The sequence below is a fragment of the Thalassophryne amazonica genome, chromosome 14 (assembly GCF_902500255.1).
Source record: "Thalassophryne amazonica chromosome 14, fThaAma1.1, whole genome shotgun sequence".
Lineage (NCBI taxonomy): Eukaryota > Metazoa > Chordata > Actinopteri > Batrachoidiformes > Batrachoididae > Thalassophryne > Thalassophryne amazonica.
In genome coordinates, this window is record NC_047116.1 from 78,688,908 (window position 1) to 78,711,939 (window position 23,032).

Genomic DNA, 23,032 nt, shown 5'->3' on the forward strand with positions numbered 1-23,032 from the left:
TTTTAATCTTTTTCAATTCTAGCTGGTGTCTCTGATCACCAGAGACTCTGTTGTCAGTGTGGTTTTGTCTCTCATCTTCTTGGTTTGAGTGGGTTTATTCTGCATCTACATCAGATTGATTTTTAAAAAATTATTTATTTTGTCTGACTGCATAAATACCATATGTGCTCATTGGATCATATCTCATCATTACCAAAGTACAGTGCATCCAGAAAGTATTTCCACATTTTGTAATGTTACAACCTTATTCCAAAATGGAGTCAATTAATTCTTTTCCCTCAAAATTCTCCTCACAACAACCCATAATTATCAGGTTTGACAGGCAAGATGGGCTGGGCACAAATGCAGGATGCAGGTACACAGCTCAGTGGAGTCAAGGCATTTACTCGGGTAACAAGCTGGAGTTGGTACACAGAAAGGCAGTCCAAAAAGAGCAACAGTAACAAAAACATCAGGCTTAGGCGTGGTCGAAGTACACAGGCAGGTAGTCAAAAAACACGATGAGGCAAACAAAGCAAGACAAGAAAATAAAGATACTGAGCTGGAAAGAGGCACAAGGCGCGGGAGTAAAGCACAATGGGGAGCTTAAATACACCCAGGTGATGGGGTGCAGATAGAGAACAGGTGTGTGTGGAACACACCAGAAGGAGGGTGTGGCCAGACAGGGAAACACCCACCGCCAAGAGCCAGCAGAGACAGACATGAAAGACAGACCCAAACAGAAAAACCCCAGAGAGAGAATAAACAAAATGTAACTGAAGAACACAAAGCCAAGAAATAAAAGCTGGCAAAACCCAAATCATGACACTAATGACAACATGAAAAAAGTTTTTTTTTTTTTTTTTAATTTTTGCAAATTTATTAGAAAAAAAAATAAGAAATCACCTGTACGTAAGTATTCACAGCCTTTGCTTAATATGTTGTTGATGCACCTTTGGCAGCAGTTACAGCCTCAAGTCTTCTTGAAATTGATGCCACAAGCTTGGTGCACCTATCTTTGGACAGTTTTGCCCATTCCTCTTTGCAGCATCTCTCAAGCTCCATCAGGTTGGATGAATATTGTGTTGGTGCACAGCCATTTTCAGATCTCTGCAGAGATGTTAAATCGGATTTGGGTCTCGGCTCTGGCTGGGCCACTCAAGGACATTCACAGAGATGTCCTGAAGCCACTCCTTTCATATCTTGGATTGTGCTTAGGGTCACTGTCCTGCTGAAAGATAAACCATCGCCCCAGTCTGAGGTCAAGAGCGCTCTGGAGCAGGTTTTCATCCAGGATGTCTCTGTACATTGCTGTATTCATCTTTCCCTCAATCCTGACTAGTCTCCCAGTTCCTGCTGCTGAAAAAGATCCCCACGGCCTGATGCTGCCACCACCATGCTTCACTGTAGAGATGGTGCCTGGTTTCCTCTAAACATGATATTTGACATTCACGCCAAAGAGTTCAATCTTTGTCTCTTCAGACCAGAGAATTTTGTTTTTAATGGTTTGAGATTCCTTCATGTGCCTTTTGGCAAACTCCAGTTGGGCTGCCATGTGCCTTTTACTAAGGAGTGGGTTCTGTCTGGCCACTCTACCATACAGGCCTGATTGGTGGATTGATGCAGAGATGATTGTCTTTCTGGAAGGTTCTCCTCTCTCCACAGAGGAATGCTGGAGCTCTGACAGAGTAGCCATCCATTTCTTGGCCACCTCCCTAACTAAGGCTCTTCTTCCCCAATTGCTCAGTTTAGACGGGTGGCCAGCTCCCAGAGGAATCCTGGTGGATCTGAACTTCTTCCATTTATGGATGATGGAAGCCACTATGCTCATTAGGACCTTCAAAGCAGCAGAAATGTTTCTGTACCCTTTTCCAGATTTGTGCCATGAGACAGTCCTGTCTCAGAGGTCCACCAACAATTCCTTTGACAGTTCCTTATTACGCAGACTATATCCATGCTTTGTTTGTGTTCTGACATGCCTGTCAACTGTGGGACCTTATATGTAGGCAGGTGTGTGTCTTTCCAAATCATGTCCAGTCAACTGAATTTACCCCAGGTGGATTCCAATTAAGCTGTAGAAACATCTCAAGGATAGTCAGTGGAAACAGGATGCACCTGAGCTCAATTTTGAGCTTCCTGGCAAAGGCTGTGAGTACTTATGTGAATGTGATTTCTTAGTTTTATCCATCCATCCATCCATCCATTTTCTTCCGTTTTATCCGGAGTCGGGTCGCGGGGGCAGCAGCTCAAGCAAAGCCGCCCAGACCTCCCTCTTCCGGGGGAACCCCAAGGCGTTCCCAAGCCAGCCGAGAGATGTAGTCCCTCCAGCGTGTCCTGGGTCTTCCCCGGGGCCTCCTCCCAATGGAACGTGCCCGGAATGCCTCTCCAGCGAAGCGTCCAGAGGGCATCCGGAAAAGATGCCCGAGCCACCTCAATTGACTCCTTTCGACATGGAGGAGCAGCGGCTCGACTCCGAGCTCCTCCCGAGTGACCGAGCTCCTCACCCTATCTCTAAGGGAGCACCCAGCCACCCTGCAGAGGAATCTCATCTCGGCCACTTGTACTCACGATCTTGTTCTTTCGGTCATGAGCCAAATCTCATGACCATAGGTGAGGATCGGAACGTAGATCGATCGGTAAATCGAGAGCTTTGCCCCCCTACTCAGCTCTCTCTTCACCACGACGGTCCGATACAGCGACCGCATCACTGCAGATGCTGCACCGATCCGTCTATCGATCTCACACTCCATCCATCCCTCACTCGTGAACAAGACCCCGAGATACTTAAACTCCTCCACTTGAGGCAAGGACACTCCACCAACCTGAAGAGGGCAAAGCACCTTTTTCCGGTCGAGAACCATGGCCTCGGATTTGGAGGTGCTGATTTTCATCTCGGACGCTTCGCACTCGGCTGCAAACCGCCCCAGTGCATGCTGAAGGTCCTGATTTGACGAAGCCAACAGAACCACATCGTCCATTGGCAAAAATCTCCAAAAACGTTTTTTTACATTGTCATTATAGGATGTTGTGTGTAGAATTTTGACGAGAAAAAAAAGAATTTCACCAATTTTGGAATAAGGCTATAACACAAAATGTGGAAAAGGTGAAGCGTTGTGAATACTTTCCAGGTATACTGTATAAGTCACTTCTAAATTTTAAGTGTTGGGAGGAAAAACATTGTCTCCATCCAACCTGGTGTAGCTTGAGAGGTGCTGCAAAGAGGAATGGGCAAACTGCCCAACGATAGGTGTGTCAAGCTTGTGGCATCATATTAGACTTGAGGCTGTAATTGCTGCCAAAGGTGCATCAACAAAGTGTTGAGCAAAGGGTATTAATAGTTATGTACATGTGATTTTAGTTTTTTATTTGAATAAATTTGCAAAAATTTCAAAAAAGTTTTTTTCATGTTGTCATTATGGGGTGTTGTGAGTCGATTAAGGAAAGAATGAATTTACTCCATTTTGGAAAAAGGCTGTAACATAACAAAATGTGGAAATGTGAAGCACTGTGAAGCCTTTGTGAATGTGCTGTATATGGAAAAAAAATACCATCTACCAGATACCATTCCATTGGTATCTGTGGCCACAAAATGACACATGCTGTGGCAAGCTGCTCCTGTGTATGTATGTATGTATGTATGTATGTATGTATGTATGTATGTATGTATGTATTTAGATGTACTGTGATTCACACTTAGGAGCAGGAGGTGGCAGTAATGCACCATTAAGCTGGATGCCAACCACTGTAAAACAGGTAGAAGATGAATAAAAAGAGGATTTCAATCCGGTTGTTAAGTGTGACTTAACGCATCATGTGATTTTCAACTTCCGGCTCCAAACAAAAAAGGCGCGCTGTCATTAACATTGAGAACTGCACTGAGAAGATCTGATCAGGCTGCACTGACATCGTTGCACACAGACAACAGCATTAACATCGCAACATAAAACTCTTTGTATATTGTGCCTAAAACTCTCCTGGATATATTAACTGGGTTTTTCGACGTTGTTACTGCGATGTTTTATGTTGACACTCAGGTTGTTTCTCCATTATTTTCAGTGGGAGTTGATGTGAGCTGCGATCGCTTCCTGTTCATGTCGTTCGGGGAGAAAGTGAAGTTTGCACTTTAATGTCCTGTTTATTGTAATAAATAATTTTTTATTAACAAACAGACGTATATTTTACCTGTGCATAATAAAATATGTAAAGTAAAAGAAAAAAAAGTTTTATTAAGTGTTCTGATCATAGAACCAGATGAATGCGGTTAATGGAGGTGGAGGCGGAGAAGGGAGGGACGGAGGTTTGCGCACAATGTAAACACAAACTAAACTTAAACTGTGAATCCTTAAAAGGATCAAACAGACCTAACTTTAATTATAAACTTGGAGGTCTTTGGACCCGGAAACAGATTTATCACGTGATGCGTTATGTCAGCGCTTAACAACCGGATAAGAAGGATGTGCTGCATCTTAGAGAACAAGTGAAATTTAAAGTTTAAAGTTTACAAGTTAAATCATGCTCTCAAAGTGAAAGGCAACGCTGTTGAAGAAAGAGAAGGAAGAACCTCACCTTCATACTGCTTCACTCCACTTGCTTTCACTTTGTGACACAGCCAGAACAGCTGTTTTGTCTGTTCAGTCGCGACAAGAAGCAGTTTAGTCTCAAGTTCTTTGTGCTTCTTGCAATAACGTTAGCCTGTTAGCATCTGCTTGCTAATACGGGGTTTGTCTTATAAATAAATACTATGCAGACTATATTCATTTCGCTTTTCATTGCATAAACCAACAACACCATGTTTCAGAAAAAAAATTTGGCTTATAAACTTTTGTGACTTTCATGTTTTATTTGTCTTCATGATTCATTTTTGGACAGATGCAACTAATACGCCAGTGACACATACTCTGGAAAAATATTTTACTTACAACATATAGCTGGCTATATTTCCAGAAACATTTTATTATTTCATCCCAATTTCATTAATTCTTGAGGCTAATTCTTGGATCAGGAAGTAGATCGGCTCTAAATCTCAGAAATCTGATCAGTGTATAATGTAAGCATTTGACCCAATGCTGATATATGATCAAACCCATCTCTGCAATAGTTGCTAATGGAATATAAATGGCATGATAAACTGTAAAAATACTCACTTTACAATCTAAGTACCTTTTCAATTGTCTCCTGGCCATCTGGTTTGACAGCAGGTGTTTGTGATCGAATGACAGTGCATGATCAAACAGCACTCAAACCCATCAGCTGCACTTGTGGCAATGTGCTACTTCAATGCAAGAAATGCTTTCAATACTCTGTTTCATATTACTGATAGAGATGCAGTTCTTGCAGCCTTTTCTGAAACGTAAACAAGTTTGTTGTATGTATTTTAATCATAATTTTGATATATAAACATACTTCATTATGCTTGTATAATCTTAATGATTTAGTTATAGGAAATTAGCGGTATAATGATAAAATAGTGTAGTTGGGAAACAAACAAGACTTGTTTCAATGTTTGAACCAGAAATATTTTTATTCTTACAAAACTGCAATTCAAAAATAACTCAAATAGTCTTTAGAAAACTGAGAAATATGCATATATGAATTAATATATGCATCTAAATTTTAATATATTTTACACACTGTTAACAGAACCATGGTCCAAACAAAAACTGGAAACATCTCATCTCCAATAATTGTGGTGTAGCTTAGCTAAAATTTCCATAAAAATGTTCATTTTGTGATAAAAGCATGGAATTTGGCACACATATTCTCAATTAACTAATGTTTATTTTCAGATATGGAGCCATCCTGGAGCTGACCTCTAATGAGCTACAGGGGTCAATAAAGAATTACACAGGGGTCAAATTTTTAAAATGCTCCAATCATGTTGAAAACTACCACATTATTTGTCTGATCATAACAATTCCAAAAAGGTATAGTTTTAGCTATCTATGACTGAATTCCATGGAGTTATGGGGTAAAAACAGCAAAAATGGTGACAAAGGATAGTTTCAGTTTGTACAGGGGTCAAACGTTAATGTTGCTCCAATTTTGGTAAAAAATAAAACAAATTATTGCTTGAGTTAATAGCATTTTAAAAAGGAATATTTTGCACCATCTGTCATGCTTAGTTATCATGTTATGGGGTAACATATGTCATACGTCCTAGAATCCAATGGACATCAACCTTGTTTGACCTTTACTTTGGATACAAAGCATTCAACACAGTCAAAACTATTCCAATTATTAACCCTTTTATTTCAACCAATAATTTGCATCACTTTTTACCACAATGAGAGCAACTTTAACTTTTCACCCTTGTACAAACTGAAACTGATCTTTGCCACCATTTTTGCCATTTTTATCCTATAACTCCAGAACATTCAGTCATAGAGAGGCCAAACTATACCTTTTTGGAATCATTATGATCAGACAAATAATGTGGTACAGTTTTCAACATGATTGGAGCATTTTAAAAGTTTGACCCCTGTGTATTTCTTTATTGACCCCTGTAGCTCATTAGGGGTCAGCTCCAGGATGACTCTGTATCTGAAAATAAACAATAGTTAATTTAAAATATGTGTGCCAAATTCCTTGCTTTTATCACAAAATTAACATTTGTTTTGCTCTGCGGCCCCGCTGTAATTATTTATGGCCTGGTACTTTATCAACTTCTCAAAAAGACCTCTGAATCCTTCAGTTTTGCCTTAATGTCTTTCTCTTGCTTTTGCTCATTTGTGGATTCATTTGGAGGGGAATCTAATACTGGATTTTTTTTTTTTTTTTTTTCTGTTTTTCTTAAGTGAGGTTGTGGGGTCAGAGGTCACTTGAGGCTAGGTATAAAACACAGGAATGGTACAGTTCTAAGCAGGACACTGCAGGTTCACTCAAACGTTATTAACATGCCAGGTGGCAGCTTTGACTGATCCACATTTTAGTTCATGATCCAGTCTGTAGAGTTTTTCGGTCCTGAAATAAAAGTCACACAGACACACACGCACAATTAAATATTATTAATTAGTTATAACTGTTGTGATATACAGTATGGCATGATAGAACCCAAAAAAATGCAGACTATGACCGGACAGGAGTAGGAAAAAGCTAATGGTTTATTTGCCATGAAATGTAATGAGTCCAAAACTGAGCTGTCCAAAACAAACAGGAACAGAGGAGGGGACTTGGCAGCGGCACCAGGGCACGTTGAGGTGACCTAACATAGAACTAGCTAAACAGACAGCAGCACAACAAACCAGAATATCCCAACCACTGAGAACAGCACAGTGATATGTAACGAGAAGACGAGAGACAGGTGGGGCAATTACAATGAGACACACCTGTGAAATTACACCATGTGACAGAGCCACGCCTACAAGCACATGCAAGGACTGACAGAAACAGAGTGAAACATCAAACCACAATGAGCTCTGGGGGTGAGTAGAACCTAAAACACACCATAAATAATTACCAACCTAAAGGGGAACCAAAAAGTAACTGAGTACAACACCAAGGAAAAAAGGCTAAAAAGTAAAGTGGAACTCAAGAAAGGCTAAAATGTGCAAAACAGGAAAACACCACAACTAACATAAGACATGGACAGGGGACAGACCACAACGCATAACAGCTGCATTACTTTGATGCAGAAGGAAGACATTTTGTGTAATTGCTTTTTTTTTAATAACATAGGTATTATAACAGTACTATATGTGCTATAGGTGCAGTACTACATGATAATATGCCTGTTGCTTGCTATCATTAATATTTGTCCTGATCTGGAGGAAGGAACAGTTTTATTTATTGATAATAACAAGGAGGTTTAACACACTGATTATTACAGTGTAGTAGACGTTTCAGCTCTGTGCTGTTACCGAATGAACACAGAAGCACCAATACATTGCTGCTGGATTATTTTTAAAGCTAACATCTCGGCCATGACTGGAATAACTTTATCGTCACGCACACAGTGATTCAGGATTTTTCTGAAGTAAGAAGTGATGCAAATTATTATTTGGGTTAATAGGGTTGTAAAAAGGAATAGTTTGCACCATCTGTCATGCTTAGTTATCATGTTACAGGGTCACATATGTCATATGTCGTAGAATCCAATGTACAGTGACCTTGTTTGAGCTTTATTTTGGAGACCAAACATTCTACACAGTCAAAACTATTCCATTTATTAATCCTTTTATTTCAACCAGAAATTTGCATAACTCTTTACTGAAATTGAAACTTTGTTTGACCCCTGTACAAACCAAAATGAACCTTTGCCACAATTTTGTCATGTTTTTACCCTGTAACCCCAGAACATTCAGTCATAGATAGACCAAACTACACTTTCTTGGAATTGTTATTATCAGACAACTAATGTGGTATAGTTTTAAACATGACTGGAGCTTTTTAAAATTTGGACCCCTGTGTAATTCTTCATTGATCCCCTGCCTGGATACAGCTGCCACCCAGGGTTTGCTGTCATACATTTTTGTGTAGAAAATGGTACACTGTTGCTGGATTCTGAGTGTTGTTTCATCACCTTAAGTGGTACCGCTTAGGTCAAAATTCATGACTGGCTCATGGACTATATTTCTTGTGGATGAAAAGCACACCGATGGTGTTTCATTCAAATTGTAGATGCTGCCGAGCAACCTGATTTGTAAACTCTTCAGCAGCCACAAAGAATGTTTTCATTACTGATTTGACAGTGCCATCAGAGGAAGCTTTGCCAATACATATGCCAGGAAGAATGTAAATATGAACTGTGGACTGTGTACTACTTTCTTTTGTTGTTGGAAGCAGAGATATCAGCAATACTACTTTGAGTAAATGTCTAGACTGCCTCAGAATACCAAGAGGGAAACAAAAATAAATTATGGGTACAGCCTTCAAAACATGCCCTACAAACAAGCTTACACCCGTTTGGCTTTGCAGACATGCAAAGACATTCTGGTAGATGGCGTTAATGCCAACACCAACTACATCCTCTGAGGGAAGGGACACGGATGAGTGCTCATAATACCAGTTTAACCCAACAAAGCCTGGTCTGTAGCCCAGAGACATCAAAACATCACTAACCTAAGCGTAGGTTTCTACAGCTTAACGTGATTTACTGTCCTGGGGGTTGACTGATGAATTATCCCTCCCCACACACTCAAAACAATACAATAGAAAGTAGAACTTTTTACCCTGTGTGAGAGTTTAAAATGAAAATGTACAGTGGTGTAAGTATGAGTATTAAATTCTGTTAAATTCATTCTGATAACAATTTGGGTCTCGTCTGCAGAAAATGTCCTATTTTCACTCTGATTCATGCTAATTTACATGTAGTATGCAGTGCAAATCTAGGTTGGTTGGCATGAAAATAAGTGAGCCTTGTGGCCTTAATGGATCACAGGGGAATCAAAGTCTCACTTCTGTACTTTTTTTGGGTCATTAATTCAACTGACAGTAAAGTCTGAGTGGGGATAATCAGCTTATTATGCTCAGAAACATCCAGGCTTCCACAGTGTGTTTCTGTGCTGTGTGCTCTGATCACAGCACTCCCACAGTGAAATGTATTGTATTCCGGAGTTCATTCTCTCTCTTTTATGTTGTTGTTGTTCAAGACAGACTGAATTAGACATGGTGCGTACAGTTATCCTTTTCTGCCTTCACATTTCCTTTGTTTCAGTTTTGATTTTGCTTAAGAATTGCATTTCTCATTGGACAGTTTACTTTCAGGATTTCCTGTGTTGAATCTCTTCTTGCAAAAGCCTCAATATTATTTTGAATTTTGAAGCTTGCAGACTCTATGGTAGATTCCAGGCACTTGCTTGCCAAGGCAAGCCTTACCTGGCAGTGATCAGTGGAACCAGCTTATTGGAGAACAGAGATGAGGGTTGATGAATTATATTTCTGATTTCCAACAGCTTTTTTTTTTGTGTTGGGGGGGTGGGGGGGTGTCTCTTGCTGTTAAGCACCATAAAGTTGTTCATGTTGATGGATCTCTATTGCAGACTAACAGTCATCCTATCTTTCAGTCTACCTTTTAGCACATCAGACATGTGTCATGTTGCAGTATTATTGGCTCACAGATGTTGCCAGAAGCCAGAGAATATGATTTATGAGTCAATTTTCAAATGATTGTTCTCTGCCTGTAACAGTTTTCACTCACTGCACACAGATGAAAGAATAATAACATGCACAGAACAGAACGCGTTCTGCTTAATCCCTCATCTGCACACCCCCCCTCCCCCCGCAGCTCCTCTTTTCAAAAGAATGAGAGCACAGTTTCCCCTGTTGATAGTCCCTGATTTAAATCCTGTCTGGATTAAACAGGTAGAGGCAAGAGAAACACAAAACACTATGGTTTATTTTATGCAATTGAACACAAAAAGCAAGACACTAGAAGCAAGCACATGCACGCTCCTGTATGAAAGAGTATTTTTAAAGATTGCTATTGTGGAGCAGTAAAAAGCTTTTGAAGAGAGTGGTGGTGATTTTTTTTTTTTTTTTATTGCATTTGTGGACCTGCAGCAGCTGTTACAGGTGAATATATTTTTCTTACATTGGTCACTTTGCTTCTTTGGCTGCTGTAAGTGTTTGATTTCATCAGCTCATAATTCATATATATATATATATATATATATATACACATACACACACACACACACACACACACACACACACACACACACAGTAGTGTTCAGAATAATAGTAGTGCTATGTAACTAAAAAGATTAATCCAGGTTTTGAGTATACAGTGGTCCCTCGCTATCTTGCTATAACGCGGTTCACCTTTCGCGACCTCACAGTTTCGCAGATTTTCAGTTTCAGATTTTTTTTAGTGCAATTTTGCATGCTTTTTTTTTTTTTACAGCGCATTGTGTTCTGCGTCCTCATCAGGCAGGCTGGTCGGCATCACCGCGATTACTGTCACTGCCTCCGATGCACTTACCGAGTCTGCAGGCTCGGTAAGCGCCACAGCGGGCCACTCACACCACCCCACTGTCTGCTGTGCGGAGTTGCGGCCAAAATCTGGCAACAGGTCCAGAGACTACGCTCGCTGTTTTGATGCAGAGCCCTCCAGCAGCCCGCAAGGATAGAATTCTTGTGGAGAAATCCGCAGCCGCAGAGCTTCGTGGCCACTGAGAGAGGTTTGTAGTTTTTTTAATGACTTGGATTCTTTGCGGGTCCCGCATCCGTCCCGCAGCGGTAACACAGGAGGCAGTGAGCGAAGAAACAGCACGCACATTGTGTTCTGCGGGTGCCTGTTTATAATCTTCTTGCCCAGAAGAAAAAAGAGCGTCAACTACCCATAACTGTGTTCTTCACTCGGAAAAAGAAACCTGCACCGAGGTGTCACTTAGTGGAAAAAGTCGCTACAGCGTGAACACCCCCTTTTCTACTTTTTTTTTTACTAATAGCCCAATTTCATAGCCTTAAGAATGTGCATATCATGAATGCTTGGTCTTGTTGGATTTGTGAGAATCCACTGAATCTACTGGTAACTTGTTTCCCATGTAACACTCAAAACCTGGATTAATTTTTTTTAGTCACATAGCACTACTATTATTCTGAACACTACTGTATATATCTTGGGTGTCCCCCAAAAATATGCAACATTTTATCAGTAAAGAAAATGGTCAAAGCATATGTCTAGGAAATAAATTTATGGCTGGATAGAAAGTTGAAAGGTTGAAGTTTTTCATACCAATGTCAATATTGGCCCTGCATTTTGTCAGTCTAGCATCAAGTTGCTGCACCTGTTTGACACTCTTGGTCTGGTGCCAAAACTCAATAATTTTTGTTTGCTGTAGTATGGTTAATCTTGGCATTTTCCTGAGTCTTGCTTGGCATCAACATAAACTTCAGGGTCTCTGCAAGTAAAAAAGAAACATAAGTGATTAAGTTTGTAGCATTTAAGGGTCAAACCGAGTGTTTTAAATGTTGTATTTTTTTGGGACTCCCTATATATGCAAGGAGAGTAGTCAGAAGGGCAGACAAGGTCCAGAAACATGAGTGGCAATCAACTGGGAAAGTGTCCAAAGAGCAAGTGAGGTCAAACATTCACAAGAGGCAAATAAAGGTCACCAACAAGAAGACAATCACTACTAGACGTAATGGATGAAAACAACAAAGTACAAACATTCAAGCAGCACACTGGAGGTAATCACTCAAATGGATGACAGTTGACGGTAATTATAGATAGACAACAGCTGGGGAGAGACACAGAAAGAAAGTTAACAAAACATACAAGGGAACCCAAGACCACTAAAATAAAACAGGAAGAACTAACTTCAGTAAATATACAAACACAACTATGATAAAATAAACACAGGGATGAAACACAATAAAACCAGCATGTTAAAATAATCACCAAAGACATACTAAGGAGACAGACAGCACAGACAGCTAAAAACCCACAGGATGCCCAAACACTGGCAACACTAGGAACAGTCACTAGGGGGAGCCAGAGGATAAGGCTAGTCATGGACATGAAAACCCACAGGGACCTCAGACAGTATCAACACTAGGAAGAGTCACAAGGGGGAGCCAGAGGACAAAGACAGACAGACAGGGCTCATAACACTTGGCTACTAACATTATTTTACTCAACTGCACATGTTCCATTTTACTAAACAATATTTGCATTAAGCCACTCATAATGTCCACTTCATTTCCAATTAAATATATTGTGTATGAATTAATAGTTGCAAGATAGATTTAGTTGTTATCCTTGCCTACTGAACCTTTTTTAGTTACCTTTTGGGTTCTTTTGTCATCTACAGCCTTTTAGGCCATCATGATGATGTGATCTCTTAGAGTTGGACAGTGTCACATTTCTGTCTGATGCCTCCAGGTCCATTAGTTCCTCAGGTGTGATCCTGATGTTCTGGTGGGTCTTAGAACGTTTATGTGGCACCTTGGCTGTAGATATGTTTGATGGTTTTGCATCAACATCTCCGCAGATCACCACTTTGTAAAATACTCAAATCAGCCTTTCTCCATCAACACCATTCTACCTTCAAAGATGCTTAAATCACTTTTTTTCCCCATTCTGATGCTTGGTTTGAACTACAGTGAATCCTCTGTATGCCAAACACACGGATCTCAATGCCATTGTGATGTTCCCATAATAGTACCTACTCATCTCTGCCAGTGTGACAGTTTGTGAGTACTTGTGATTCCAAATGTGATAATACACTGTTTGATTGCATGGGAACCATATACATGTTGTGATGACATCTGCTCCTCCCCAGGAGCAGGGTAACAGGGTGTAGTCTTGTTGATGCAAGGCCAGCTTGGATTGTCATGCTCACCTCATGCTTGTGAATGATCAGCTGTGGAAAATACGTAGATATATACATAGACATATTTTTTAATTATTGTTTTGGAGGATCATCCATCTCCACCTCATCCGTATTAATATTGTAATTATGATTTTATGGTGCACCAGGGGGGCATTTATCAACTGCAGTATTTTTAGCAGTTGAGTCTTCCAAGTAAGTGCACACTTCTAGTATGTGTGTGTACCCCTGTGTATGTATGTTATATATGGAACAGATTGGGTCGTATGAGTTCCACCATACTGAAAGTGGAGTGCTGCGTCCATTTCTGTACAAAGCTGAGGTAATCCACATTTCCTGTGGTTAGCAGTGAATCAGTAGTTTATGAACACTTCCAAACCTATGATGACCTGTTCAGATATAGATGATTTCCTGTGACAAGTATTTTGTGGTTAATGCAGGCTTTTTGCTGCATGTGTGGGAGGGGCTTTAATTAGTTTTCTACTACGTGATTGGCTGATTAGTTTTGTGATTGATTCATTGTGAAGTGGCCAACAAGTGTACCCTTCCTCACACTTGACACCAACTTTAGAAGATTTATTTATTTTTTATTCTGCTTGTCAGTGAAGGAGAAATATCTTTCTTTGGCTGCTCCTCGCCACAGCAGATCTGTTAGGGATCCACATCTTGATTTTGCCCTGGTTTTACGCCAGCTGCCTTTGCTAACATAACTCTAGATCTACAAAGCAGAATGGGCTTGGGTGGGCATGAACCCAAGATTTTCTTGCTGCAAGCCAAGAGTGCTGACCACCAAACCATAAAATAAGAATAATGAAATAAAAATGGAACATCACACACCATTTCTTCATTGATCTGCATTGTACAGAACCAGGAGAAGTACCTAAACTTAGAAAAGACTCTTCTAGTCAAGTAATGTCATTTTTCATTGTTGTAACCAGGTCTGTTATGCAATTTGTTGTGTCAACATTAAATACATAACTACTTTGCAGTCTTTTCTTTAGTCATTTCATTATTCTGTACTGCCATTGAAATGACAGTACAGCCAAACGGACAAAATTTTGTTTCAATCGAATCCAAGCATCATAATCTCACTTTAATGAAGAGAACATACTTACCTGGGGGGATTCCATAACTAATATTTTCTTTTCATCGAACGCCAGTTTTTGAGATACCTTTGACCTTGTGTGATGTGCCTTCCCCGGGCCTGCACGCTGACATCTATAAGATGCCTTGTAAATCACTTCGGAGGTGTTATCCGGTTTCAAAAATGTCTATTTTAGATTTTGGGCGGGGGTGTGATCCTTTTTTGGGGTGGGGTGTCAAGGGCACACAGTCTGTGAGTCATAACCACAAAATTAGGAGCAAAAAACTGAAAAATGAGTGATGGACATCATCCTGCTGGGAGGAGCTTTTTTTTTCCAGCAACTATTCTGAGTGTGGCAGGGCAAAGCCAGATGCTCACAGCAAGAGCAGCAAGAGACGGGAGCCACGGTGATCAAGCAGACACACTCAATCTAAATTTCTTCTCTTTTGGATATATCCAAACACCCAGTTTGAATAACAGAGCTTCTGAAAATTTGTCTGAGGTGAGGGAGTAATTGAAATAAATCATGACGTTAGTGCATCACTGTTTTATCGGCTAATGCTAGCTTAGCCATAGCTGCACAATCAATGGGTCCAAGAATTTACCCAGGCTGACTCCAAATATGAGTAAATTAAATACTTTTTTTGGGGGGGGGGGGGGGGGGTGTTCTTGTGGCATTTTGGAAATGTGCTCCTTCCTCAAAATGTGCCCCTGTAATGAAATCAAAGCACCCTGTCTTCTTCTTCTTCTTCTTCTATGGTGTTTAATAGGAGCCGGCATCCTTATTGTTGCATTACTCCCACCTTCTACATCAGTCCGTTATAGCAGTACTAAATCCTCTCGATGAGTCCAGTGTCTTTCAAGTATTTAAAAAGCCAACACTTCCCCCTCCCACTTGACCCTATGTCTAAAACAGTTCCTACAGAAACTTCTTTCAGGCCTATTCTTCTAAATTCTGAGAGAAACTCTTGCCTTTCTCTGGAACATTTAATACAATACATGAGCACATGCTGCACTGTCTCTGGCTGTAGACATTCCAAACGTAGTCCACTATGATGATTTCCTAGGATGAAGAGAGTACTGTTCAAGAAAGAATGACCAATTCTCAGTCAAGCACCAGTGACTTCATCCTTTCTTTTCCACCCATTTCTTCTGCAATCGTTTACTGAATCTGTCACTCTACTAGCTATTGAAAATAAATGTCTACCCTTAGTCTCCCGCTCTCAGCATTTTTGCCATTGTAAGTTAATTTCCCTCCTGACAATACACTTACCCTCTGCTTTGGAAAGATTAGCTAATGCTGATGTCTGTTTTCATTTGTGACAGCTTTTTTGGCCAAACTATCCATCTTCTTATTTGTTGGGATACCTATATGCTGGAACCCACATCAATGTTATCTCAACCCCTTTCCTTGCCACATCATCCCTAATCGTCAAAAGAATGCCATAATAGAGGTCTTGCCAACTCCTGTTTGAACTTGTCCCAATACTAGATTTAGAAATATTTACTTTTTGCTAACTTTTACAAAATATATGACAAACAGATTTATCCACAAATAAGTTGTTTCAGAGCGTTTTCTGCCATCTTGGTTTATTTTGGTTGAGCGAGCAGCCAGCTGATGTCACCGTGTCTTTCTCTACTGACTGGCTGTTGCCTTGTGCTTTCCAGCAGTCCCTCATGCAACTCGGGGGAAGCCCCACGTCATCTGTGATGTCACTATGGTCACTACCGAATATATTTCATAGCCGTCTGTTTACTTGAATTTTTTTCCCTTCAGGGGAATAAATCATAAATTTTTTCCAAACAGCATGAATTTTGTTTATATAGGCAATGTCATATTATGAATACCTTATTTAAAGGCTAACAAATGAAATTGTTGTGGTGCCAAGGACCATTCTTTTTGTGACATAAATCTTAAAAACCCAGCGGTGGTACACCTTTAAGGATGTGTCTGCTGTTGGAGAATAAATAAATACATTTTGCCTCTGAGACTGTATAACTTTATTGCATTAACACATAGGGATGTGAAACGTTCAACAACTCACGATTCAATTCGATTCCGATTCAGAATCGATTTTTGATTCAAAGAGCTCTGAGAAATAGTTATATTACTTAAAAAATGTTTATGTTTAAGAAAATGCAGCTTTACAAGGTTAATCAAGTGATTCTAGATGTAAATTTACTTATTTGCTTTGCTTGTTCGGAGTTGGCTGGCAGTTTAGCGAAGCGCTGGTCAGTAGTCAGCAGATAACGCTGCTCCCCTCTTTTAGCTCTGGGTGATGACGTAGCATGTGGGCTTGCAGATTTGAAGTGTTTCCAAAGTACTTGACTTTCATTTTGCAGATTTTGCACACTGCATAAGTCATGTCAAGCTCCGTCTTACGCAGCAAATAATAAAATCCAAAATGCGCCCAAACATTTGCCTTCAGCAAAGACGGTGCTGGCTGAATTAGCTCTTCATCCGCCATGCTAAGCTACAGCCACTGAACTCTGCAGCTCACGAGTGTTTGAAGCCCCCCCTCATGGGACGCTGTAGTATGGAAGCCGTTGGCTGACAAACGGTACACGCAGCAAGTAAGCAAGAAAATGTTTAAAAAAATGCTTTTTATAAATCGATTCTTGGACATTTTGGATCAATTCAGAATCGTAATAAATAAGAATCGCAATTCAGACGTGAACTGATTTTTTCCGACACCCCTGTTAACACACTATTTTGGAACATATGAAATTATCCCATTTTGTATGTGGTACTACCATGGTATGTGCTGTATCTGTGACAGTTTTGGAGCTGAAACCTGAGAACCGAGTCTTTTGTTGTTGCCATTGTTTTCTCAGTTTATTGCAGGGCTGTCTGATGGCAGTGTTGGTCCTTTTGGTCCGTGTGTTGGTGGGTTGGACCTACACTGAAAACTATGTATGTGACTTTTACTCTGTGGTGTCACATGAAGCTGTAGGAGTCTTTTTTTCTTGCGTGGTTTCTTGAGTTTGCAGTAATGATGGTATTGTGATTTAAGATGTCATTTTGTTTTTTGCTTGGTTATTGCTTCTGCCCTTGGTGTTGTAAGGAAATTGTTCATCATGACCACAAAGGTAATCTCACAACAAAAGGCCCCTCCCGCTTTCACAGAGGGTCTCTAGCGACCGGCTGCATCATGATGACATTGTGGGATGGAGACACTCACATGCGCGCGGCCACACACACACACACACACACACACACTTGGCAGCTGAAACCGGAGAGAAAGCCTGAAGGGCTGCTTAGTCTGGCACTTCGTCGGAGCCCGTCATGAAACGAAGGCACACATATATTTAGCCACACCCACCCGCTCGACAGTGATGTCTGCTGAACAGGAGGGAGCGTATTAGAGAATGCAACAGAAGGATGCTGAGGAAGCTGATGTGCAAGAAAATCTGCACTCGTAAGAACATAGTCGTTTTCTCTGCCTTTCTCCCTCTGCTATCGCTCCACGCTCCGATTTACTGTCCCTCCTTTTCTTACCCCCACCTGCTGTCTGTCTGCACATCTCAAGCTTTTATTTGTGCTTCCATTTCCCTCAGTCGAACCCTCTCGTCTGTCACATTTGGTTTTGTCCCTTATCCAGTTTGCTTATGTGTGTTTTTGGTAACTGCAGCGTCATGGTGGTAATGTTCACAGTAGAGAATTTGGGGAGCTGGGTTTGGTGTGTGAGCCTGATGTCGGCTGTGATTGTTTTCACCTATATCTGATAGCAGATCATGTTTTAGGGTGTACTGGATTGGTTTAAAGCTAATGCAGCAGGTTCTGTCTAATTTAGAGTTACACAACAGGGTTTTTGTAAGTTTACCTTCAGAGTCGGTGTGTTGTATTTTTTTAAGCTGCACAGACGTTCCTATCATAATACCTCTGCAGCGGGCAGTCATCCATGACGGTTTAATCCGTGTGAACGGCTACAGTGGAAGCGTGCTGGTGGCTGTCGGTGCACATCAGAGTCAGATGAGTGGCAGATCTGTGGTGAGCTGTGTGATCTCCTGAGGGCAGCAGAGGTGACTCATTTGGGCTGTTGTGAAGACAGTGACAATGTGTGTCATCACTGACCCTAAAACCAAACATAAAAAGCAGTGTGTGAAAGTAGAGACCTCTGAAGAAAGCAGTGTATCTGAGAATCATGAGTCATTAATGGCCTATTAATCCTTACAGGAACTTTCTTGTACAGTCATTAAGCCTGTAAGTCAGAGGTGTCAAACTGATTCCAGGAAGGGCTGAGAGGGTGCAGGTTTTCTTTGCAAGCATCCACTCCACCAGGTGATTTCACTGATTAACAACACAGTTAATTAGTGAAATCACCTGGTGGAGTGGATGCTTGCAAAGAAAACCTGCACCCTCTCGGCCCTTTCTGGAATCAGTTTGACACCTCTGCTGGAACTGTCTGAAAATAGCCTGATGTGTTTTTATTTTGGTCTTTACCTTGCTAATTGCTACATTTTTTTTCCCTCTGATGTTGCAGATAAAAACTTTGAGGATGAAGACTCTGTGGATGGAGGCCGGTCCTCCTCATCATCATCATCTAAAGCGCCACCCAGTGGCAGGAGGACTGTAATGAGCTCTGTCAGAAGACCCAGCTCAGCCACCACAACAAAGACCATCACAGGTCAGGGAGGAGTGCACACATCGAGTGTGCACAGGACTCCGATCCGTTTTAGTGTCTCAATCCTACAACTTTTGCATGTTGTGACACGATCTAATATTTGTATTATTTATGTTGGAAATGCTAAATGTTGTCGGGCTGCACACCACATCTGCTGAAATGAGATTAGCTTCAAAGCAAAGAACTTTGCATTGCTTATTTCATTCATCAGGGCTTTTAACAGGTACTACTGAATCTCTTTTATTCACGTTCCCCCCACAGGTAAAGAAGCAGCTGCAGGCGCTGTTGATGAAGAAGATTTCATCAAAGCCTTTGAAGATGTTCCCACAGTACAGGTACACTTAAGCCATATTTGGACAGAACTAGTTACATCTGCCAAGGACGTAATAAAATCATTGCCGTTTATTTATTTGTCTGTCTGTCTGTCTGTCTGCCATGGAACACTCCATTACATTTTGGAGGTGATCTGGATCTGGATCAGGATTTCACTTTGTAGAGTTTTAAGGATTATGTCGAAAATACTTCACAAATATGACATCACAATGTAAAACCAAGATCAGGAAGATACTGTTTTGTTTCAGCTTGTGAATTAAATATCAGATTGCAACATCTTGATCAGTTGGACCATTCTCGATCAGTATGCAGTTGTTGTTGGAATCCGGATCCAAGTAAAGTCTGGGTAATGATGTGAATCACATATCTTCCATTTTGAGTCCTCGTCAACAGTTGGCGGACGTCAGAAATCTCTGACTGCCCTTGCTTTATATGTCGTGGTGGGATAATGTAATTATTGCCAGAGTTCCTTATTAATTTTTATCCAGTCTGAATGTGCACTTTCAGTCATTTCTACTGGCTTTCCTGTGTCTGTAAAGATTCTGGTGCCTTTTACCTTTTGTAAAATGACCAGTAGATATTAGTCATTCATTTATTTTCTACACCCGCTTACTTCAGTCGAGTGTGACAGGGGAGCTGGAGCTTATCCCAGCAGTCATCGGGCATGAGGCAGGGTACACCTTGGACAGGACTCCGGTCTGTCGCAGGGCCACATAGAGACAGACAAACACACTCACACTTACGGTCAATTTAGAGTCTCCAGTTCACCTAATCTGCATATCTTTGGAAGTGGGAGGAAAAGGGAGCATCGGAGGGAACCCACGCAAACACGGAGACTCCACACAGAAAGGATCAAGTGGGAAGTGATCCCATGACCTTCTTGCTGTGAGGCAGAGCTAACCACTAGGGCAATGTGCTTCCCCGTAGAAATGACCTCAGGTTTAATTCATCTTGTGTGAACAGAAATGACAATAATATCCTCAGGAACAGGAGTTTTCCGCTGTTTATCTCAAGTGTGCAGGTGCTTCAAGAGATACTTTGAAAACTATAACTGCACTAACAGCACAGATATTACATTCATTCTTGTGTTTTATTTACACTACTTTTCACACAGCAGAGTAGCAAGTGTTAATGGACACTGTATTCACGTTTTTATTCGACTGTCACAACATCTTTCAGCATTCTGCCTGTTCTGCCTCTTTGTGTGTGCACTCGCTCGCGCAGATTTGCACAGATCTGTTCTCTCCCCACAAATCCTCTCGACGCCTTTTTTTGCTTCCAGTTGATACGACAGTGCTGTTCTTTGTACACTCCTGTTTAAAGGGGATGACAGGTGACACACTGATTGGCTGATGTTATAATATACCTACAACATGCCACAGCGCACCCTTGAATAATCCATCTCTCTTGCATCCACCACTCAGGTTTGGGCTTAGAATATGCACTCTCTCAATAGCAGTATGCGTTTACACACACCCCAAATGGATTTGCACCGTGCACTGTAGAACCTAAGGATAGGGCCGAGAGTGCTACAGTATGTCAACCCAGTGATGCATCTAAATGTAACAGGAATTTCGTGTGTGTGTGTGTTTTTTTTTTCTTCAGTAGACTGCCAAGTCAAAACATTCACAATACACACTCCCTGATGCATTATTCTGTTAACTTCCCTGCCTTCCTCTCTTCCAGATATATTCCAACAGAGAACTAGAGGACCAGCTGACTAAGATCAGAGAAGTGCTGTCTGATGACAAACATGACTGGGAGCATCGAGTAGTAGCGGTAAGACTCATAAATTAAACATACAGGAGCTATGGCTGAGATTTGTGCAGTTAAACATTCTTTTAAGTTCTTACTGTGAATGCTTTATCAAAATGAACATAGGGTTAGAGTTCAGCCACCTGCTAAAGGAGGAATTCATTAATGACACGTGGAACAAATACAAATGATTTTCTAGTTGCAGTTTTGATGATGTCATTTTCCTTTCTTTTATTCCTGTCCAGCTGAAGAAGGTTCGTTCTCTGATGTTAGCTGGGGCTGCCGAGCATGAGGGTTTCCCCCAGCAGCTACGTCTCCTGGAGGCTCCTCTGAAGCTGTCAGCTAAAGACCTGCGCTCTCAGGTTGTCCGTGAGGCCTGCATCACACTGGGGTAAGAGCTTCAGCCCAGGAGGGTGCACAGCATTTTTTCACTGCTATCTTTTTTGTGTGTGTGTGTGTGTGGAACATTTTGCAGTACATTAAATCTGGTGGGGGTTTTTTCATGGTTAAACTTTACATGTTCAGTTTGGTCAAAAACAGCTTCTCCAGAGGGATGTGAACAAACTATAGGAGTCCTTTGATTTTGCGTACTATTGCATTACTGTCCTGCAGGTGCCGCAGTCTAACAAGCAACATACGTCTTTTAGGTGATAAACACATACAGGTGACAGTTTAAAGGAAGAACCTGAATAAATGAGTGGGAATGAACGAGATGACAGTCCCCCCATCCACAGGGCACAAGGGGTCACAGAAGGGTTTGACGAGTATGAAAATGTCACTCATATCCTATGGCCTTCAAAGTAACCAGGTCACTAACCCAGTGAAAACCTCTGGGGGACTGAGGAGTCTTGTGCCTGTCAGGACTGTCACGTCTGCTTGGTGTATTGATTACTGTTGCTCTGATTTTCATTGTCTTTCCATTTCTGATCTACTTGTTTATGATCTCTGAGTTGGAGTTGTTGACGGCACACGATTTGCCAGATCAGACTACACAACTGGAGCATGTCTCCGGATCAGCCAGCAAGGAACTCGCTTTTCAGGTGGCTTTGATTAATGCTGGATTACTTACAAACAAGACGTTCTTACTAAAGGACTTCTCCACTGGCAATAAGTTGGACACTGTTTACAACAGAAGCTTCATTTAATGCTGTTGAGTTGGAGTGTAACAATTAACCGGTACAAATTGAAAAATATCTTTTAAAGTATTATATTTGACTAAATTGATACACAAATCCCTAGTGTGAGCTGGTTGATAACCTGATTTTAACTTTATAAATATAATCTAATTTTGTTTTGCTGCTATTTCTGCATCTTCAAACTCGCATAAAGGTTTTTCCAGGTATCTGCTCTGAATGAATTTGGATCAGAGGGATGGACTAATAGGTTGAAATGAAAGCTGCATTCCTTAATCATTTCTTAAAACCGGTAAACTGTGCTTTCAGCACACTTATCTTTCTTCAAAAGAACACGTATAAAGTGTGAATCTGATGAAGGGTGAAAAAAATCTCCATGTAAATGCCAGAACTGATACGTGCTTCATGATACACGTGTGTGATGAGGTGCATGTAGCTGGATGGCTGATGGTCTTTGTGCACTGTAAAATTAAATCGGTGACTGGGGGGGTAGAATTTGTGTTTTTTGATCCTGGGTGGGTCTCATTGGGCCACCCAAGTAAGGCCATCCTATATGTGGGAAACACTGGCGGTTCTTTCAGGAAGTGGATTCAGTGGTGATATGTTGGAGGCCTCTGTGGTTGCAGTGAGTTGTTGGACGTCATCAGATTTTCTACTGCTGAACTCAAATAAAACAGAGATAGTCATTATTCATCCTGTGAGGCTGAAATACCCTCTTACCTGACTGAGCAGGTTGAGCCATATGTGCCAACACATCCTGTGATCTCAGGGCACCTGTCTATCATGTGTTTCTAAGTTTAAAAAGACAGTAGGTGGTAGTCATTTCACATATTAAGCACCAGTTTTGTGACG

The 23,032-nt window shown here is 41.0% G+C and overlaps 1 protein-coding gene across 1 annotated transcript in view; it reads left to right on the plus strand.

The window, feature by feature from the left end:
* The window catches only part of clasp1a (cytoplasmic linker associated protein 1a), a 234,507-nt gene that overhangs the window by 113,786 nt on the left and 97,689 nt on the right, over positions 1–23,032 (plus strand). Inside the window, 4 exon segments of the mRNA XM_034187292.1 lie at positions 18,819–18,962; positions 19,221–19,294; positions 20,979–21,071; positions 21,293–21,438. Of these exon segments, the coding sequence (XP_034043183.1) occupies positions 18,819–18,962; positions 19,221–19,294; positions 20,979–21,071; positions 21,293–21,438 (457 nt within the window).